Source organism: Ammospiza nelsoni, chromosome 3 (assembly GCF_027579445.1).
Source record: "Ammospiza nelsoni isolate bAmmNel1 chromosome 3, bAmmNel1.pri, whole genome shotgun sequence".
In the NCBI taxonomy this organism is placed as follows: domain Eukaryota; kingdom Metazoa; phylum Chordata; class Aves; order Passeriformes; family Passerellidae; genus Ammospiza; species Ammospiza nelsoni.
Window position 1 is genome coordinate 95,313,531 of NC_080635.1, and position 17,569 is coordinate 95,331,099.

Below are 17,569 nucleotides of genomic sequence, written 5' to 3' on the forward strand. Positions count from 1 at the left end.
AAATTTTTTGATTAGTACCATTCGTTAATGCTGAATTTTCATGCAAGCCACTGTAAAAAATGAATATTGTTTTGTCTAGTTTAGCTCATGTGGGTTTGGACTGTGCATTTATACTACAGTGTTGTAGCATATATGGAAGGCAAGCTAGCTGTGAAAGGCAGCAGATTGCTTCTTTATATCCTCCTACACCTTGTGTCCTGGAAGTATGATGCACTCTGTAATCATTTGTGAAAATTATAGGGTCGTCAAGGAATGAAAGGGGATGCTGGCCAGCCTGGACTCCCAGGGCGATCGGTGAGTTCACACTTAGACAAGGTGATGTCATTTTGCACTGTTCCTGAAGAAACCTGGCTGCTGGACAGCTGTCTTTGACATCACTAGGAGTCATGGGCTCTTCTCATACCTCCCTGGGCCACAGTTTTGGAAACACAGTTATCTTACTCTTAGAAATTTGAAATATAGGTAATAATAAACCATTCAAAACAGCAAATGTGAAAAAAACAACTGTGCTTGGTCAAGCCAAATGCCCATCCTGACTGTGAATCCCCATCCCTGTTGTGAATGCACAGTAACAGACCATTCTATTAGGAAGAGTACTCAATTCCCCAGGAAGGTCTCTCATCTTCTGACCACTTGCAGTTGAATGTCCTCCTAAAATAAAGATTGCAGAACTTTGCTGAGCTCCTCTTTAGCAATTACTAATTACTTTCTTCTTACTTTTGAAATTCAAATGGCCTTGGGACATTATATGTATGCTTCCTGAAAGAAGAAGACAAATATTTAAGTTCAGTTACTTACAGGTTTCTGTATTGTAAATGATACAAGGAGGAGAAAAAATTAGGATCTTTTTAATTGACCAAATTTATAAATAATCTAAGGTCAGTGATCTGCACATGTCCTGGCATGATGAATATTCCTGGGTTACTATATTGTCCTTAATTTAGTGATGATAAAAAGACTACATGAGGAGTGCTTAAGTGTTGTTGTGGACTTAGTTTCATATATCAGATAAGGTCAGTCATGGGCCAAGGGCCTTGTATTCTTTATCTGTTTCATTAGTCCTTATAACTCTGAGTAGTATACTTTTAGGGAGTAGTAATGTCCTGTAGGAAGCAATGCCACATGTTAGTGTACAATGAGATTAGACAGAAAGGAGGGAAGAACATATATACTTGAGATATATGGAATGACATAACAGTGATGTTTGTTCTGTCATGGATACAATTTCTCACTCTTTCTCCCTCCAGGGAACGCCAGGTTTACCTGGTCCACCTGGACCAGTGGGACCTCCAGGAGAAAGGGTAAGGCTTCCTCAGTTTATGTTCTGAAAAGATCAAATAATTTAATTTTTGTGTTTTGTCGGATTTTTCCCGTTCTTTATATGTCTTTCAATTTTCAAATGTTTTTTCAAGAGGAGTCCTTTTATCAGCACCCCTTCTGGAGAGATGAAAGTAGCAGGGTTGGAAACACATCAGGGGTGAAAACCTCCCCAGACAGCTATTGGTAGCCAGACAGGTTCTGTAAAAATTGCCCTGCTCCCTCCCCTGACGAGGTTCTCAGCTGCCTTCACCCTTAGGGCAGGCAGTATGTCCCCCAGGCAGGGCTCTGCTGAGGGACTCAGCCCTGCTGCCTTCCCCGCATTGTTGCTGCTACAGGGGATCCCTTTGAAACTCTGCTTATCTCAACATCTGGGAGATGCCATATTGGTTAGGAGTCTGTCTGTGCCAAACTTATTATGAAGCTCAGGCTTGCCCCTAAACCTTTGGCTGTCAGGAGCTTCTTTGGATGGAGAACTCTGAAATATCTTCCTAATGAAGGGCATGTATGCAGGTATTTCATTGTGGAGTAGCTGCAATTCCTTTCTTCTAATTGCAGTCAGGTAAATCTCTTTTGTTGTCACAGTGGAATATCACCTTTAAGATGACTGAAGCAATTATTTGACCTTACAGGCAAAATTCATAGCTGATGTACGCATTTATAGCTGTCCTTTAGTGGGAATTCAAGCTGGAAATGAAAATAGATGGCTGTGTGATTGCCAAAGAGGATACTGTTGGATTGGTGGGTCATGGACCATCAACACTGACTTCTGCATTACTGAATATTGGATTACTGAAATGGGAACCTTCAGTAAATTTCTGCTCAGCCTTCATTCTTGCAGGGGAAATATCTGAGAGGGAGGGGGCTCTCCAGTTAAGTATAAACCTCTGATGATCCAGCTAAACTCTGAATGAGAGAACAGTAAAAAGAGAGATTTTGCTCCTTGAGATAGAATAATGATTAATTTTCTTAAAAATGTTAAGAAACATTGATTTCATTTTTAGTTAATCAACAGCAGCTGAACATCTAAAGTGTCTGAAGCTCAGTGTTCCATTGCCTTCTCCAGCATGATTTGTGATAGCTGTTTTCTAACTTGTACTGTGGATAGGTTTTAAAAGAAATTACAGTAGTAATCATATATATACAATTATATAATTGTAAAGACCACTTTTCTCTAATCTTACTTTTGTTTTTGAATAGGGTTTCACAGGAAAAGATGGTCCCACAGGTCCCAGAGGCCCACCAGGACCAGCGGTAAATATAATTTTGTCTTTGATATACTCTGAATTAAGAGACCTGAGCCAAGAGAGAGCCACATTGACATTTTCAATTTCTGTCAAATATGTAATGGATCCTTTGCTCAATCTCCTAAATGGGTCTGAAAAGCTCTTGGTAGAAGGTGAGCAGAGAGCTGGGCAAAGCATATATTCACAAACGTTCATAACAGTGGTTTTGAAACTGATTTCTGCCAGGGTAAATAAGGGAACCAGTTTATCTGGTTCTTTAGCCATGATCTTTAAATGCATAGCTAGGTCTCCTGAAACCAGTTGGCTTATTACTTGTACACTGGGGAAAACAAACACTGTTAATACAAGTTTTTCTTGACAAGAGCATTTGAAGATTAGCTTTTGCTTACAGAGCTGCTTCACTGTGTTTTGTGGGACCATGCTAGAAACGAGGCTGGCTGTTAGAGAAAAGCCTATGGTGGATCATACAGCCCAGTATAGGCAATTTGCTGCTGCCCCATGTACCAGGTCTAACCTATAGCAAGTTGGAAGCTGCATTTCCAAAAGGCAGATGCACACAGAACACATATTTGCATTACATATATAGAGAACAGTCTCTAAGGCAGGGTATTATTTGGGCTGGCCCTACGTCCCCACAACTGTCTTCCTCATGTTCCTTTGTGAATGTGCAGATGAGCTTTTGTCACATAATCTGATACTGTTATTTTAATTTTTTTGTATTTATCCAGTATCACTAGAATGGCTTTTGGTCTGCTTGTTGTGGATTTTAACATGGACCACAGATCTGCTAGGTGAACTTAGAAGGCCCAACTATTTTGTACTGTTTTAGGAATCGGTCATTAAGAATCATACCAAGAAACATATACTCACCCTCTGCATCTTTCAGTGCCACAATGCCTGTTAAACTGTGGTGTTACATAAAAGAACAGATTTCCAAGACAAACAAACTGTTTATTCCATAAAAAATTTTTCAAGCCTTATATGTACCTAACAGAAAAAAACCTGATAGGAACTACTTTCAATATTGCTTTGTACTCAATACAATAACATGTTTCTTATTAGGGCTTAGGGAATTGTGTATTTCCACAATTCATTGTACTTCTCTTCTGTTGCAGGGTGCTCCCGGAGTTCCAGGAGTTGCTGGCCCAAGTGGAAAGCCAGGGAAACCAGGAGATCGTGGGACACCAGTAAGATAATGATACACTTAGAGTATCAAATTTAAAATTACAGTCTGTTGGTGAACATGAGACTTCTGCTGCTTGAAATTGTTGTCTTGCACTTATGATGGTGGTTAATACAGTGGAGCTGACCTAAACCCACAAGTCTTTTTTTAAAAATAATTTTATTTTTACAGTATGCCATTTTGCTGAGTTTAATAGTTGGAGCTGGAAATTGTGGTCTCTGGTTTCCACTAAAAAGATTGTAGGCTATTATGTGCCAAGACATATATTAATTTCTGCACTGCATAAGCATGGAAAACTAGGTCAGCAAAATGATTGTAAAGTCTTTACACTAGTGCATGTGTGTGTAGTAAAAAAGTGATAAACTGCTGAAGGTGCATAATCTTTGATAATATTACATAATCACTTCTGTTTTGCAAATGTTTCTTTATTTTTACAATGTTATTTCACAGTTATTTAGGAGTGGTTTCTGTGGGTTCTATTCAAACTTTTAAAGTGTTTCCTGAACAGGGAGAAAGATCAGGAGGTGCTGCCTCCTACCAACAGTTTCAGGGGAAATTTGAGTCATTCGTCGTATCTCAGAGAAATACTTGAGTAGGACATCAAGTGAAATGAGAAGTCATTCATTACTTGTGGATAACATATAGCAGAATCTAGAATTTCTATCCTGCCTCAGTGTATTTGTACATAAAAAAGCTGGATAATTTGAAAGAATGTGTAGTAGGCTGGGAAACTTGATGGCCATGAAGCAGAAACTCCAGGAATACCTGGAAGCTGGGTCATTTTCTCATACACATGTTGAATTCAGTCTGTGTTTGCCAGACTATAAATTCTATTTCTCCTTGGAGTAGAGGACACAGAGTGTCTTATGAAAGTCTTGAAGCTTTCCTGCCTTTAGATATACATTTTAGTGGGATATTTGTGCTCAGTCACATGTTGAATAGACATGGCTGGAGCACAAAGTGCTGTGCTTTGCTCACAAGGGAGCTTTAAATTGTCAGGTGTATCTGATTTTCCTTCACCTGGGACAATGGATAGCTGGTAAGTACCCAGTACAGAAGTAAAGATCTTCTGAAGGTAAATAATGTGTTTAGAAGGAAATCTGGATACAAGCCCAGTTTAAAGACTTTTGCAAAGCAAGGCAGCCAGTTCCTGTCCAGGCACCATGTCTAAATTCTCCTGCACTCTAATTCTTAAGAGTTCCTTTCAATTAAAAATAAATGTTTTCCCCTGCAGTTATTGCACTTTCTTGTAATGGGACACTGTGCATCATATTTACAATTTCTAATGTTTCTAGAACAGATCCCAGCAGAAATTCTGGCTTGTACCTTGTACAGATGTTTTATCAGATTCCTGGTGGACAGAATTTCAAGGCCTTCCTTTGTTTGCAGTATTACAGCTGCCAAAGGTGCAGCCTGACAGCCAAATGCAACTTGCACTGTCATGAATCATAATTCTGCCTGAAGAGAAAGATAATGAGGCTTCACTTTGCCTCTAGTAAATACAAGGAATAAATAATTTTTCACCAGATCCTGCCAGATTTTCTTCTCCCTGATCAATCTGTATTGCTAGTACTATTAAATGAAAGTGAGGAGAAAGACCCCTGCAAGCCAAGGGTTATATTGCATTCCAGGTAAAAGGTATACAGTTACCTGCAAATTATGAGCAGCCTTGGTGTTCTGAAGTTACTCCCTGTGAATGTGGTCAGCTGGAGCTCCTTCCTGATGTATTCAATACCACTAATGTGCTAAGCTGAGGCAGACCACACTGTAAACATTTCTCTACCTCACTGTGTACTTATACTAGAATAAGTAAATCCTAGAAGTGTTAACTGAATTTTCATGGAAGTATGAAGTTTGGCTTTCTGTCTGCTTACAAGTGCCTCCAAGAGAAACTTAGTTGTTTTTTCCAGTGTAGCAACAAAATGACAGAAAAAGGAACCATAAGAACACAAACAAGTTGGTAATTTATTGAAAACTGTATGCAGACTATCCTAGAGGAGACTAAAATATCTGCTGTCTGTCTGGTCAGAAAGTGAGAATTCCATAGTGGTTCATACACATATCATAAGGTAACAACCATCAACAGTAAGAAAGACTCACTAAACTAGAAGATGATATTGGTTCAAGAAATAATGGATATGTTTTCTGTGAATAAATATAATGGGAAATAAAAGATGCTGGAGTATTAGAGAGGAAAAGTTCCAGTTCTTGTTTTATAGGTGCGAGAATGGAAACAGTAACAATGGGTAGACAGACTAATTTGTGTTAAGGTAGAGCTGTCCTGTTTATAAAACAGACCTTCTGACAACAGGGTCTGATTTTGTTGATTTAGACAGTTCCTGAGAAAAAATGCAAGACATTTAAATTTAATAAGTAAGGTGCTATTGAACTGATGCCTCCAGGACCAGATAAACTGTGAAAAGCTTTAGAGAGTAGCCCAAGTCTGTTGTGAGTTAGATGCAGGTTTTGAGAATTTTGCATTCTCTGCTGCCATGTGTTCCCTGCTCTTGCATCCATCTATGCAGATGTCCTAGATGAAGTCTCAAAAAGGCACTGCTTTGGGAGCAATGAGCTGGTGGCTCTTGAGGGAAGTGAATATTCTTTTGGGAAAAACAATTGAGCACATTATCTTTAAAAATAAAAATAGCAAAACTTCCTTTGTTTTGTCCTCTTCAGCAGTAGAACTATGCTGCGGCCCCAGCCTTCATCCCACAGCTCAGAAAAAATCCCACATGCAGCATAAACCAGCTTCTCCTTGCACTGACCCCAAGTGACTCCCTCACTGCAGGACAGCAAAAAAACAGAATGCCAGCAGCAGCTGCTGTTTCTCAAAATGCTGTCAAGCAGCAGGCTAAACTGCACTTTTTTGTCTATTAAAAGAAATTTAAGAGGCATATAACCAAGAGGGAGGAAGATGCAAATAGTAACACAGTAACTGAAGTTGTAATTATTTTTTTGAAAATTTGATTCTAAAATATCCAGGTGGAAAATGTACTTTATTGTTAACATGGCCAGTCAGCCTCTAATCTTCCAATTTTAAAGGTAGTTCCAAATATGCTCTAGACTTCCAGCCACAAGGCTGAATCAGTGTGTGCTTGCAACGTCACAAATTGAGGAATGAGGCTCATTTTATTTCAATGAATTTTAAAATTGACCATACATGGCATTAGCATTTTCCTTGTTGGGGGACCTTGTTGCCTTTCTTGCCTCTCCTCATCCCTCTCCCCTTACCTAGTGAATACACAAAAGATGCACTGTATGATTTGCTTTGGTAGAAGGCCTTACTATGAAAGCCATAGAAAGAATGAGAATAAAACAAGAATGTATTATAAATACATACACAGCAGATAATTTCAAGTGAGTACACTTGTAGGAAATAGAAAAATTGGAAAGTTTCAAATAGAAAGAGAAGCATTAATAGTTTCTTTACATCTACCCCCCCCCCCCCCTTATTTTTCTGTAATAGACTAGTGCAATTAAAAACCTACAGTTCTGTTCAATGAATATTTCAGGTACATGCAATAGTTTATGAGTGAGATATTAATGTTTATTTATTTGGGAAACAAATTAAGGTTTTTTTTTTTAGAATTTCGGTACATCATAATTTACCACAATGTTAATTATTGGAGAATGACAGACAGAAATGTCATACTTTCCTGATGGCTTTACTTGTTACCATTTATTTATGGTATGGCATTTACAAGTCCGTAGTCTGTTTCAGCATATGGCTGTAATAAGCTAAAACTAAAAGACAAACATTTCCCCATGGACTTCACAGAGTAAGCAAAATATAGCAGAAAAGCAAAGGACAGAAGGGAAAGGATATTCATCAGCTTCATGGGTATATTTTATCCATATTAGCAGCTGCCTCATTGGTGTCATAACTTATTCCAATGGCACATTTATGGTGTCACCATTCTAAATCTTTCATTTGAGTCTGTACAATTAATTTTGCAAGAACAATCTGTTATTCATGATGCAAATGTACTGTACGACAACTACTTAACTCAGTGATGGATGAGCTGTCTCATATTTTCTGTGGCGTGTCATGGGGTACGTGTGTGCAACTCTGCAGCAGAGAAGCTCAGAGACCACACTAAGCTCACACCCTGACATACCCCAAGGGCCTCGACAGAAGTGTGTGAAACAGTGTCACCACATTTGAGAGGTGTCTGCTGTGACCTCAGTGGAATGATTTGGTGCTCTGTGTTGTTGAAATTAATTGTGGGTACTGTAGGAATGTTATGAGAAACAGCTGCAGCCCACACTTGGCCTTTGCTTTGTTAATGGTGAGAAATAGATTCCTTAAAGAAATACTACACTACAAAAAGCAGTAATACTCAGGATGTGTGTTACTATGCAGAGCAGCAGATGACCAAACTGATCTTTTACCTTTCAAATATGCCTTAAGTTCAAGTAGCAATTTAGGCGAGAAATCAAAATCCATGTGAACTCATGCAAGCCCTATCATTATTCCCAGTGTTTTTCACACACACACACATACATAAAAATTAGAATCAGTCCTCCTGGTTTGCTTCTTTCATAGCACTCTTGAAAACTGAAAACACCACAACCACTAAACTATTCAAAGGCAAATGGGAAGTGCTGCTAGACTGACAAATGTAATTAATTATAAAGGAGTTCAAACTAAGACTCCTATGAGACATTTTAAAGACTAGAAATGGTTGAGAATGAAGAGGGAAGCTGTCAGTATAAATAGAATAAGCACTCTCTCCATGTTATGTGTCATCTTGTCATAACTATATTTTACTTAATATAGAATACTTTTTATATGGATTCAAGAAGACAGCTACCTTTTCATGACATATGTTATTCTTCCTAACCAGAAGGCATTTCTGTAATAAATTGTCTTAAAATTAAACAGTCATATATGACTCATATAAGACCATTGATCATTTACACAAATATGATGCTAGAAATTCAACTTTGAAATTGACAGTGTGATCCAAGTGTCAGAATACATCCATTTTTGGTCCTAGTTTGAATTTTTCCTTCAGATAAATTTCTTCTGCATCTATTAGTGTGCTTGATGACAGACAAAATATCATCATTTCTTCACTCTTTTCTGGCACCTGTTTTAGCATCTCTGAAATGAGAAGTTCAATGAGAACCAGATATTTCTTCTTGAAGGAGTCAAAACTTTTTCTAGAATTAAACATCTCAAACTTATAGTTGGGGCAAAATAACATAATCAGTTGTTTAATTTTTACTTATTTATTTTAGGGTGCACCTGGAATGAAGGGAGAAAAAGGTGACAGAGTAAGTCTGCTAAAAAGTCAATTCTTCTCATAATTTTAAAATTAAACGCTATGTATTTAAAAGTACAAAGTGTTAATGAAACACTTGTTTTGGATTTGATTATTTAGGGTGATATTGCTTCCCAGAACATGATGCGAGCAGTTGCAAGACAAGTTTGTGAACAACTAATAAATGGTAAACAATGTTGCTTGCTTTGTATCCATACAAGTAATTAACTACTTTCTTAAAAAATAAGACAATGGTTTAAATTTGAAGTGACAAATATTGGCCACAGAGCACAGCAGGAGCTTGACAATCTGATAGCCGTCCAATGCAAATGATTTGGTGGAAAAAATGTAGCAGCAATTTTTTGCCAGATCCATAGGCTAGCTTGATAATCACAGAATAACAGAATAAACTGAGTTGGGACTAATCTGTTACCTTTGGAAATACACAGGCAATTTAAACATTCTGAGGTTTCCTTTGTAATTTTGTTCCAAAATTACTTCATCTTTGCAATAAAATCAGCATATATTTTCTCATTAAACATGCCTTATCTTCAAGAGAAGAAAAAGGATCTTCAGTGGGAAAAAGGATGTTTACTGCAGGTACTTTGCCAGCTGGGAAAGACAGATGAGTGCTGGTTAAACACTGTGCACAGAATCAGTGGTGCTATGCAAATAGAAACAGTATTTATTTGGAAAATGACTTCAAATTTAATTTCAGTCCTCTACTGCCACATAGTGCAGCTCTGCAGCCCATGAAGTTGCTCTCTACAGAGGCTTTCTCTCTGATCTTGAATCAGTGCTTTTGCTATCAGCAGACCTGCCAAGAAAGACAAAGGCAAACTGGTTTTTAATATTGTATCTATTACAATGTTAAGTGCTGACTGAGGAAAACAGATATCCCTTTTGGATCATTAAGAGTGCTTGTGTACAGGAAGGAGGACAGTATGTCCTTTGAAATGTCTGTGATGGCTGCTTATAAAAACATTTCTAATAGTTAGCCATCACAGAAGAAGTAAAGTACATGTGTGAATGTGTTAGGTTTATGAATAAGGATGTCATGTCCAAGATCTTTTAACATTTCTTAGTGCATCCCTGCCTTATTTTTCTCGTGTTCAGCTGATCTCTTTCTTCAGTGTTATGCTAGGACTGACACATTATACTAATCAGATGTATCTTTCCATTATGCTTCCTTCCTGCATGGCTTCAAAATGGTGTTGCTTTTGTTCACAAACCCCTTTTTTGGAAATGAAATTTGACCATATGCAGAAGGTGTATAAGTGCAAGCCTGTGCATCCTGCAGGCTTAAGAAACTTACTTCATGGATTGTGCTGCTAACTCTACACATGAATAATTTATATTGCTTGTGGTAGCTGCAGAGGTCTGAAAGTACAGAGAAATGTGATACTACAGCTTTAGAAGTGGAGCAAATCCTTTCTGTTCTTCAGAATAAAAACAACCTCTAAATAGAACTCCAAGGGCAAGAGTATTGTAAAAAATTGCCTCTTTCTTGATTTTAATAGTTCTGTGATAATTGTTTTAATGCCATTGGCTTCCATAAGCTCCCTTACCTTTCCTCCCTGACCCCCTCCCTCCTCCATTTATGTTCAGCTTTCTTATCGGACATTCATCTTAAGGCTTTCTAATTAATCTGTACTAATTTATTGAATAGAAACAAGAATAGGATTTAATTAAGAGAGATAATATTTTATTCCTTCCTACTCTGATAAAAGATTTTCACTCATTTCACATTTATATTTTCTTTTGAAGGTCAAATGAGCCGGTTCAATCAAATGCTGAATCAAATCCCCAATGATTATTATTCAAACCGAAACCAGCCAGGGCCACCAGGCCCACCTGGTCCCCCAGGAGCTGCTGGGACAAGAGGAGAACCTGGACCTGGAGGAAGACCAGGATTCCCAGGACCTCCTGGGGTTCAAGGACCACCTGGTGAAAGAGGTGAATAAATTCCAAGGCAGCTGTGCTGTGGACATTGTGCAGAGGTTGCCAGAGGAGCAGTCTGCTCCTTTTACCATGTCAGACTAGGAAGCTCTGCTAGGCCAGTTGGATTGCCTGAGGAACACTGGGGTACTGAAGGACCAGGTTAACTAGATCAATGCTTTCCTGTCTCTCTCTTGCTCAGGTTTCATGAAATACAAATTGGTATAACATTTTGGCTGCTGTCTGAGACTTCCACATAAAATTTCAGGAGAGCAAGTGTTCTCAGATCTGTTTTGGCACTATAAAGCTACATCTTGAAAGGCTGTTTGGAGTAAGACAACTCTTTGCAAAGTAGAACACTGATTAAGAGAGAAAATGAGTTATTAACAAATATAAATGCAGGACTTGAAAGAATTAGATCAACACCCTTAGCTCTTTACAATATTCTGAGGGAGGGAAGCAATTGAACTGAAAGTAAACATATGGGTAAACCTACTTTACATCTATCTTGGATCACTGCAATCACATGGGGTGTCTGTAGTCTACTCTTTTGTGGCCTTTGCTTATTTCCACTACTCTACTATAGCATAGACTCCGTGCTATGTTTTCTAGGATATATTTTATACACTCTTTTAAAAAGGCTAGGAATAAATCAAGGAATTCAGAAGAATTTCTTAAATGTTTTTGATTATAACTGTTTCTAAGAGAGTGTAAACCATCCTTTATAGCAGAAGTATGCAAGACTGAAAAGGTCTTTCTGATTCTAGTTTAAAATAAGAAGATTCTGTGGTGCTTCAGTATCTCAAAACTTTTCTATGTTTGAGAGAGTTTATTCATGCCATGTTACATCTACATCCTATTTTATTCTTGGGTTACTATATTTATATCCAAATTATTTTTCCAAATTCACATTTGAACATCTGCAGAACATCCATTTTAACCACTCTTGTTTTATTAAATCATGGAAAGTAAATATTAATGTCAGTGAGAGTGTGTGAAGAAATATCTGTTGATGTGGCTTCCTTTCTTTGATTTTCATTGCCTTTGTGTTATTCTGTAGGAATCCCTGGAGAGAAAGGTGAAAGAGGGACTGGATCCCAAGGACCACGAGGTTTGCCAGGACCACCTGGTAAATTTTTTTTGTTTTATCAGATTACAGAAAAGTAGGAGAAAAGCAAATATTTCTTCATAGAGACCTAGACTTGATATAGTGAATGAACACCCTTTGCCCACTTCGAGTTTTTGACATATATTAGCGTTTACTCTAATAAATTTGTAGGAAATCACCACAAAAATAGCAATTTAGAAAGATTTTTGGACATGGCTAATAGGTGTTTATCTTCATCTTTTAATTTAGTCATCTGGCATGCTTGTTAATGCGAAAATGTGTTTCATGAAAATGCATTGTCCAAATATTTGACAGATATTTTTCATAAGTCTTATCAGACGATTTTTTTGTAGTATGTAGGTTTTTTTCTTTCACTTGCTGGACTACAAAATACTCCCAAATGCAGAGTTACTGGACAATAGAGACGTATTATTTGATTATTAGTTTTGGTTTTCATGTTATGGAATTTGGTTTATGACTTAGCATAAATCAGCTGCATCATTTGTTTCTGCTTGTAGTTTACTAGGCTAAAATGGCTTTTCATTACAGGAATCATAATAGGCTTGCAGCAAATTGTAGCCCCAGTTATTTGAAGCTTTACTTTTCTGCTAACCATAATAAGATTTCTTCCAAAAACAACATTACCTCATCTATCCTGGGGCTACTGGGCAGTATAATTGATGTACTCCTATATTTTAATAGAAATCCAGTGTGCTTGTCTAATCTAGTAGTTTCCCTTGAGATGATCATATCTTACACGAAGGGGAAATTAACCAGAGAATATGTTGACATTTCTTACTTGGCTCAAACCTTACTAAATTAGCTTCTAAGAATAAATACTTAAATAAGCCACACACAGGGAGGCAACGTATGATGAGTCACATTTCTAGATTTCTTTTGTATTTCTTTCTGTTGACCCCCATACTGCAACAGAGTGCGAGTGCTTTCTCACCAAAGACAGCCTGGGCTGTGTAGTCTAAACAGAGGTATTGTTAGCTATTTCATCAAGATGTCTCGTAAAAAAAAACAACCTCCCAACCTCTCAATTCTAAAATTAGGTCCACAAGGAGAATCTAGAACTGGTCCACCAGGCTCCACAGGATCACGAGGACCACCAGGGCCCCCAGGCCGTCCTGGAAATGCGGGCATTCGGGGTCCCCCAGGGCCACCAGGATATTGTGATTCATCCCAGTGTGCTAGCATCCCTTACAATGGCCAAGGATTCCCAGGTAGGTTATGAACAACTTAACCTTAACCTTGCCCTAAATAGCCTTCACAGGTGTGGCTGTTCATATTGAGCTGCTTTACATGAGACAGTCCTGCTAATCTGAACATAATGAGTCAGGAGGAGATGGGTCAGTGAGCAGGCCTGCCTCATTGTAATGTTCCAGTATATGAGCAGCCATTTACACTTTGCTCTAGGATTGCTTGATGTTATGCATGATTTGTTCTAAATAGGAAGTACTGAGTAAATATTGTAGTCTTGTTTTTTTATTTTATTTAATTTAGATGGTTACTAGCTGGTGGTGTTGCTCATAGGATTTAAGTGACCAATTTCTTCTCTTCTTTTTTCCCCCTCTATCACCACCCCTTTCAATCGTCTTCAGAACAAGGTTGAATTCTCCATGTTTCTCTTGAAAAATAAAAGGAATGCTGTGGTTGGCAGTTTCCATGTGTCTCTTTTTGAGCCATGTCAGGATTTATAGAAAACTGATACCTGAAATAAAAAATTTCCACAAAGGAAATCCATTTGCTAATAACAGTGCAGACAACTGAAAAGCACCACTGTCCTATAATACCTACCAAGTTAAATGCCATGGAGTCTCTGATTAGCCCTGAGTCATATAAGCTTTCCACTTTGTGACTTTGCTCAAAGCAGTAGGCTGCTTCTGGAACCAAAATGAGGGGTCACAGTGACCACCAAGTTTTGACTGGAAAGATTCTAATATATTTTAACATGGGGATCCTGCAGGACCACAGTATTGTTAACAAATTAATATGTATGCCTCGCCAGATCTCAAAATTAGTGTATGTGATACTACTATTGGATGTGGTTTGCTGTTAGTGTAATTGTGCATGTATCCATGAAAAGAAGAAGAAAAGAAAATATATATATATATATGTACACACTTGCAGACTCAGTGATACTGGTTATAGAGCCAGGTTGTTGTGCAGATCCCACAAAAAAATTCTTATTTAAGTGAAAAATAAAGAAAATTGTGCGTGTGATTTAGCAGTGTTCTTTCTAGCAAGCAGCTTTGTATACATATATAAATATATGCCTAAGACTTAACTGTTATGTATTTAGTTGGATGAAAGTATGTTTTTGCACATCAGATGGACTTTTTAAAAGACTAACATCATCTTTGACCTGTTTCAGGTTTCGGCTAACACATTTTCTAAGTCGCCAGTGCTGCTTACAGTTTGAATACATGAAAATCCTGTTTCTGAGATGTTTGCGCACGTGCTTATTAGAAAATGAGTCCGTATGGATATTTCACCACGGATATGGTTCTTGAACCATGCTGACCTCATAGAACGGGGAGATACTTTTACTAACACAACTCATGAATGAGATAAAGGACAGTTACATCAATTCATTAAGCCCATTGCATTTCAATAATAAAATAGACAGTCTTTCTTTTTTAAAAAAGACCTCGACCACCAAAAACCTCAGTGGTGAAGGAGGCTTGTAAAACTACTAACCAGCGAAGGTAATGCCATTAGAAGAGAGACAGATTTAACCTGGAAAATGAGAAATAACTTATGTAAATAGTAAACTAATTGTGGCTTGTAGATGATTTGTATGGGACTGTATCCACTAAAATCTGTTAACAACTCTATGTGATACTTTTGCATAAAAGCCTGCTGCTGCTTGCTGTATGCCAGAATAACATCTTTGACAACTTATGAAACCTACCTGTCTGTTGCTTGTTACCAACATGTCTGAATTGGGGCATATACCTTTTTTTATGTGTAATCTTGTTGGATCTGTAACTGCAGTTATAAATACCAAAGTTTTATAATAATTTTTCTTCTGTTTTGCTGTAGTTTTTGGTGTTCCTGAAGCACCAGCTGTAACTCGGTTTGTTACGAGGAACAGCACGACAAAATGACATGTACTGTATATTGCCGCTGGTGATAGTTATGTCTACACTTACTTTCCCATTCTCACAGAAAATTAGCATACACCAAACCCATCTCTTCACTTTACCTGCTCCATGTCTTCTATTAATTATGCAGTTTAAAATAAAGCCCAATGCTTAGATTTACTGAAGTAGCTGTAAAATAGTAATTTTATTTGATTTTCTTGGTTTTGTTTGGTTTTTTTAAATAACTTTACCATGATTTGTCCCTTGCCTAATTTATGACTCTTTCTGCACTGTTTTGTGTATTATAAATACAAAGCCTTTCAAGATGAATTTAAAGCATTTTATTATTTTACTGCCAAAAAAGCATTCATAAGCAAAACTGAGAAATACCCCCAGTGAACTAATTATTTATATATTTATTATATGAAAATAAGGTTGAACTAACATTATGTAGCCAGACTAACGTTCATTGCATATGTGGATTCAAAGACATGCGGTAACTATTATGTTCAATCGGACAACTATTTTCAACCAGAACCATACGTGCCTGAAAGTGGACCCTATCAGCCTGAAGGTGAACCCTTTATAGTACCTATGGAGTCAGAAAGGAGAGAGGACGAGTATGAGGACTATGGAGTTGAAATGCATTCACCAGAGTACCCTGAGCACATGCGCTGGAAAAGATCACTGTCGAGAAATGCTAAAACAAAACCGTAAAAGATCTGTGTGTCTTGATTTGGGTTTTTTTGGTTGGTGGGTTTTTTTTGTTTGTTCTTTTGCTGTGCTTGCATTTGCAGATACACACAGGGAGAGTGCATCATTCCTTTTGCAATATGACTTTCTGGCCTTTTCATATCAGACGCACCCCTGTTTTGTATCTCGCTTATGTGGGGATAGCAATGTGTGTACCCAAACACTTCATGTTGCCCTGGAAATGCTTGTAAAATACTGTTGCTTATAGTGGTTGCATACAGATTAAGGTGTGCATTCAGTTATCCCAGTGCTGCCTTTTCATTAAAATAATGTAAAAATAAACACATTAAAAAAAAAGAAAACCAAAAAACCAAAACAAAAATAACCACAGAGCTGTTGCAAATTTTCTAAGGACTGTCTGCTTTAGCTCTACATTTTTCTTCTTTTTCCAATGCATGTTTTCAGTTCAGTCAGATCACAGGTCTGCAATCTAGTTAAAAAGAACCAAAAATTTCCCTCTCCTTCCCGTATCATTGTAATTTTCTTCTATTCTGAATTACAATCTGTGGAGCATATACTGCTCTTATACATCTCTAAACACCACAAACATTAAGTAGCTGAAATCATTCTATCAACTGGATACAGTTTAATAATGCCTGAAATCTCCTTGTTTGTAGACACAGTTACATTTATGCCAAATTGCAGTCAATCCTGCAGAGATGGAATTGCATGTTTTTGTTGTATATTTAGTATGGATTTTTTTTTCAGAATACAATGTTTCTTAGTTACCAAAAGCAGTTGGAAATTGTTTGCAAGACTATGGATATAGAATTGCTGCTTTTATATTTTAACTGCAAATTGTGAATTTCACTGCCTTATATTATTTATTTCTGAAATGAAAGAGGCATTTTTCAATAAAACTACTGAAAATGTATGTGTCTATTAATTTTTGAAAGGCATTTTGGGACTAACATATTTGTATTGTATTAGTGTCCTTTACTCAATAATCTGGAAATGCCAGATATCAAAAATCAGTTAGAATGAGAATAGTTTAATAGGTATTTGGGCTGTGGTGGCTAGAAGTGGGGGGATGAAAGCAGGAGATGCCTCCTCTGTCTGAGTTATGAATAACTTTTAGGAAATTCAGTCTGCAAGGCTTTTGGTGAGGAAAATGAGATCAAATGTGAGGATTGATTGCTGTCTTTTGGGGGATTTCTGGTGGATGGCTGCTGCAGGGAGAGAGACTTTCCACCTGAGGAGCTGCTCAAACTGCAGAGAGTGCCTAGAGCTGCCCAGGCTCTGAGTGCTGGTGTGCTGTGAGCGCTGTGGCACCGCTGACATGAGCACACAGCTCGCCTGAGGAAGCGGGTGTGGCATCTGCCGAGTTCCATCCTTCTGGGACTGCAGGAGAGGGCTCCTCCCTCCTGGGGAGCTCATCTGTGTTCACAGAGCTCTGACCACAGCGGTGGAGCTTTACCTGCAGAGGGTCATAAGAGTGATTTGGGAGAGAACAGCAGTGGGCCTGGAGAGTTACTTACTAACTGAGGAGGAAAGAGTGGACTGTGGTGATCCTTCTTTTCCACGGTATCTCAACTGTCCTGATAAGTAGAAATGGCTTTTGCCATAGGACCTGGAGCAAAGCCTTTTGACATAATGGGGAAAGCTGGAACTGTGTTTCTCATCATGCAAGACATCTGTCACAGAAGTGAAGCTAGAAGTGTAGG

General features: G+C 37.9%; 1 protein-coding gene across 1 annotated transcript in view; it reads left to right on the forward strand.

Moving 5' to 3' along the window:
* The window catches only part of COL12A1 (collagen type XII alpha 1 chain), a 99,997-nt gene extending 83,218 nt beyond the window's left edge, over positions 1-16,779 (forward strand). The window contains exons 57-66 of the mRNA XM_059467303.1: positions 241-294; positions 1,248-1,301; positions 2,518-2,571; positions 3,680-3,751; positions 8,992-9,027; positions 9,135-9,201; positions 10,782-10,970; positions 12,013-12,081; positions 13,119-13,289; positions 15,688-16,779. Coding sequence (XP_059323286.1) covers positions 241-294; positions 1,248-1,301; positions 2,518-2,571; positions 3,680-3,751; positions 8,992-9,027; positions 9,135-9,201; positions 10,782-10,970; positions 12,013-12,081; positions 13,119-13,289; positions 15,688-15,869 — 948 coding nt within the window. The 3' untranslated portion in view covers positions 15,870-16,779. The remainder of the gene's footprint in view (positions 1-240; positions 295-1,247; positions 1,302-2,517; positions 2,572-3,679; positions 3,752-8,991; positions 9,028-9,134; positions 9,202-10,781; positions 10,971-12,012; positions 12,082-13,118; positions 13,290-15,687) is intronic.
* The last annotated feature ends 790 nt before the right edge of the window (positions 16,780-17,569 follow it).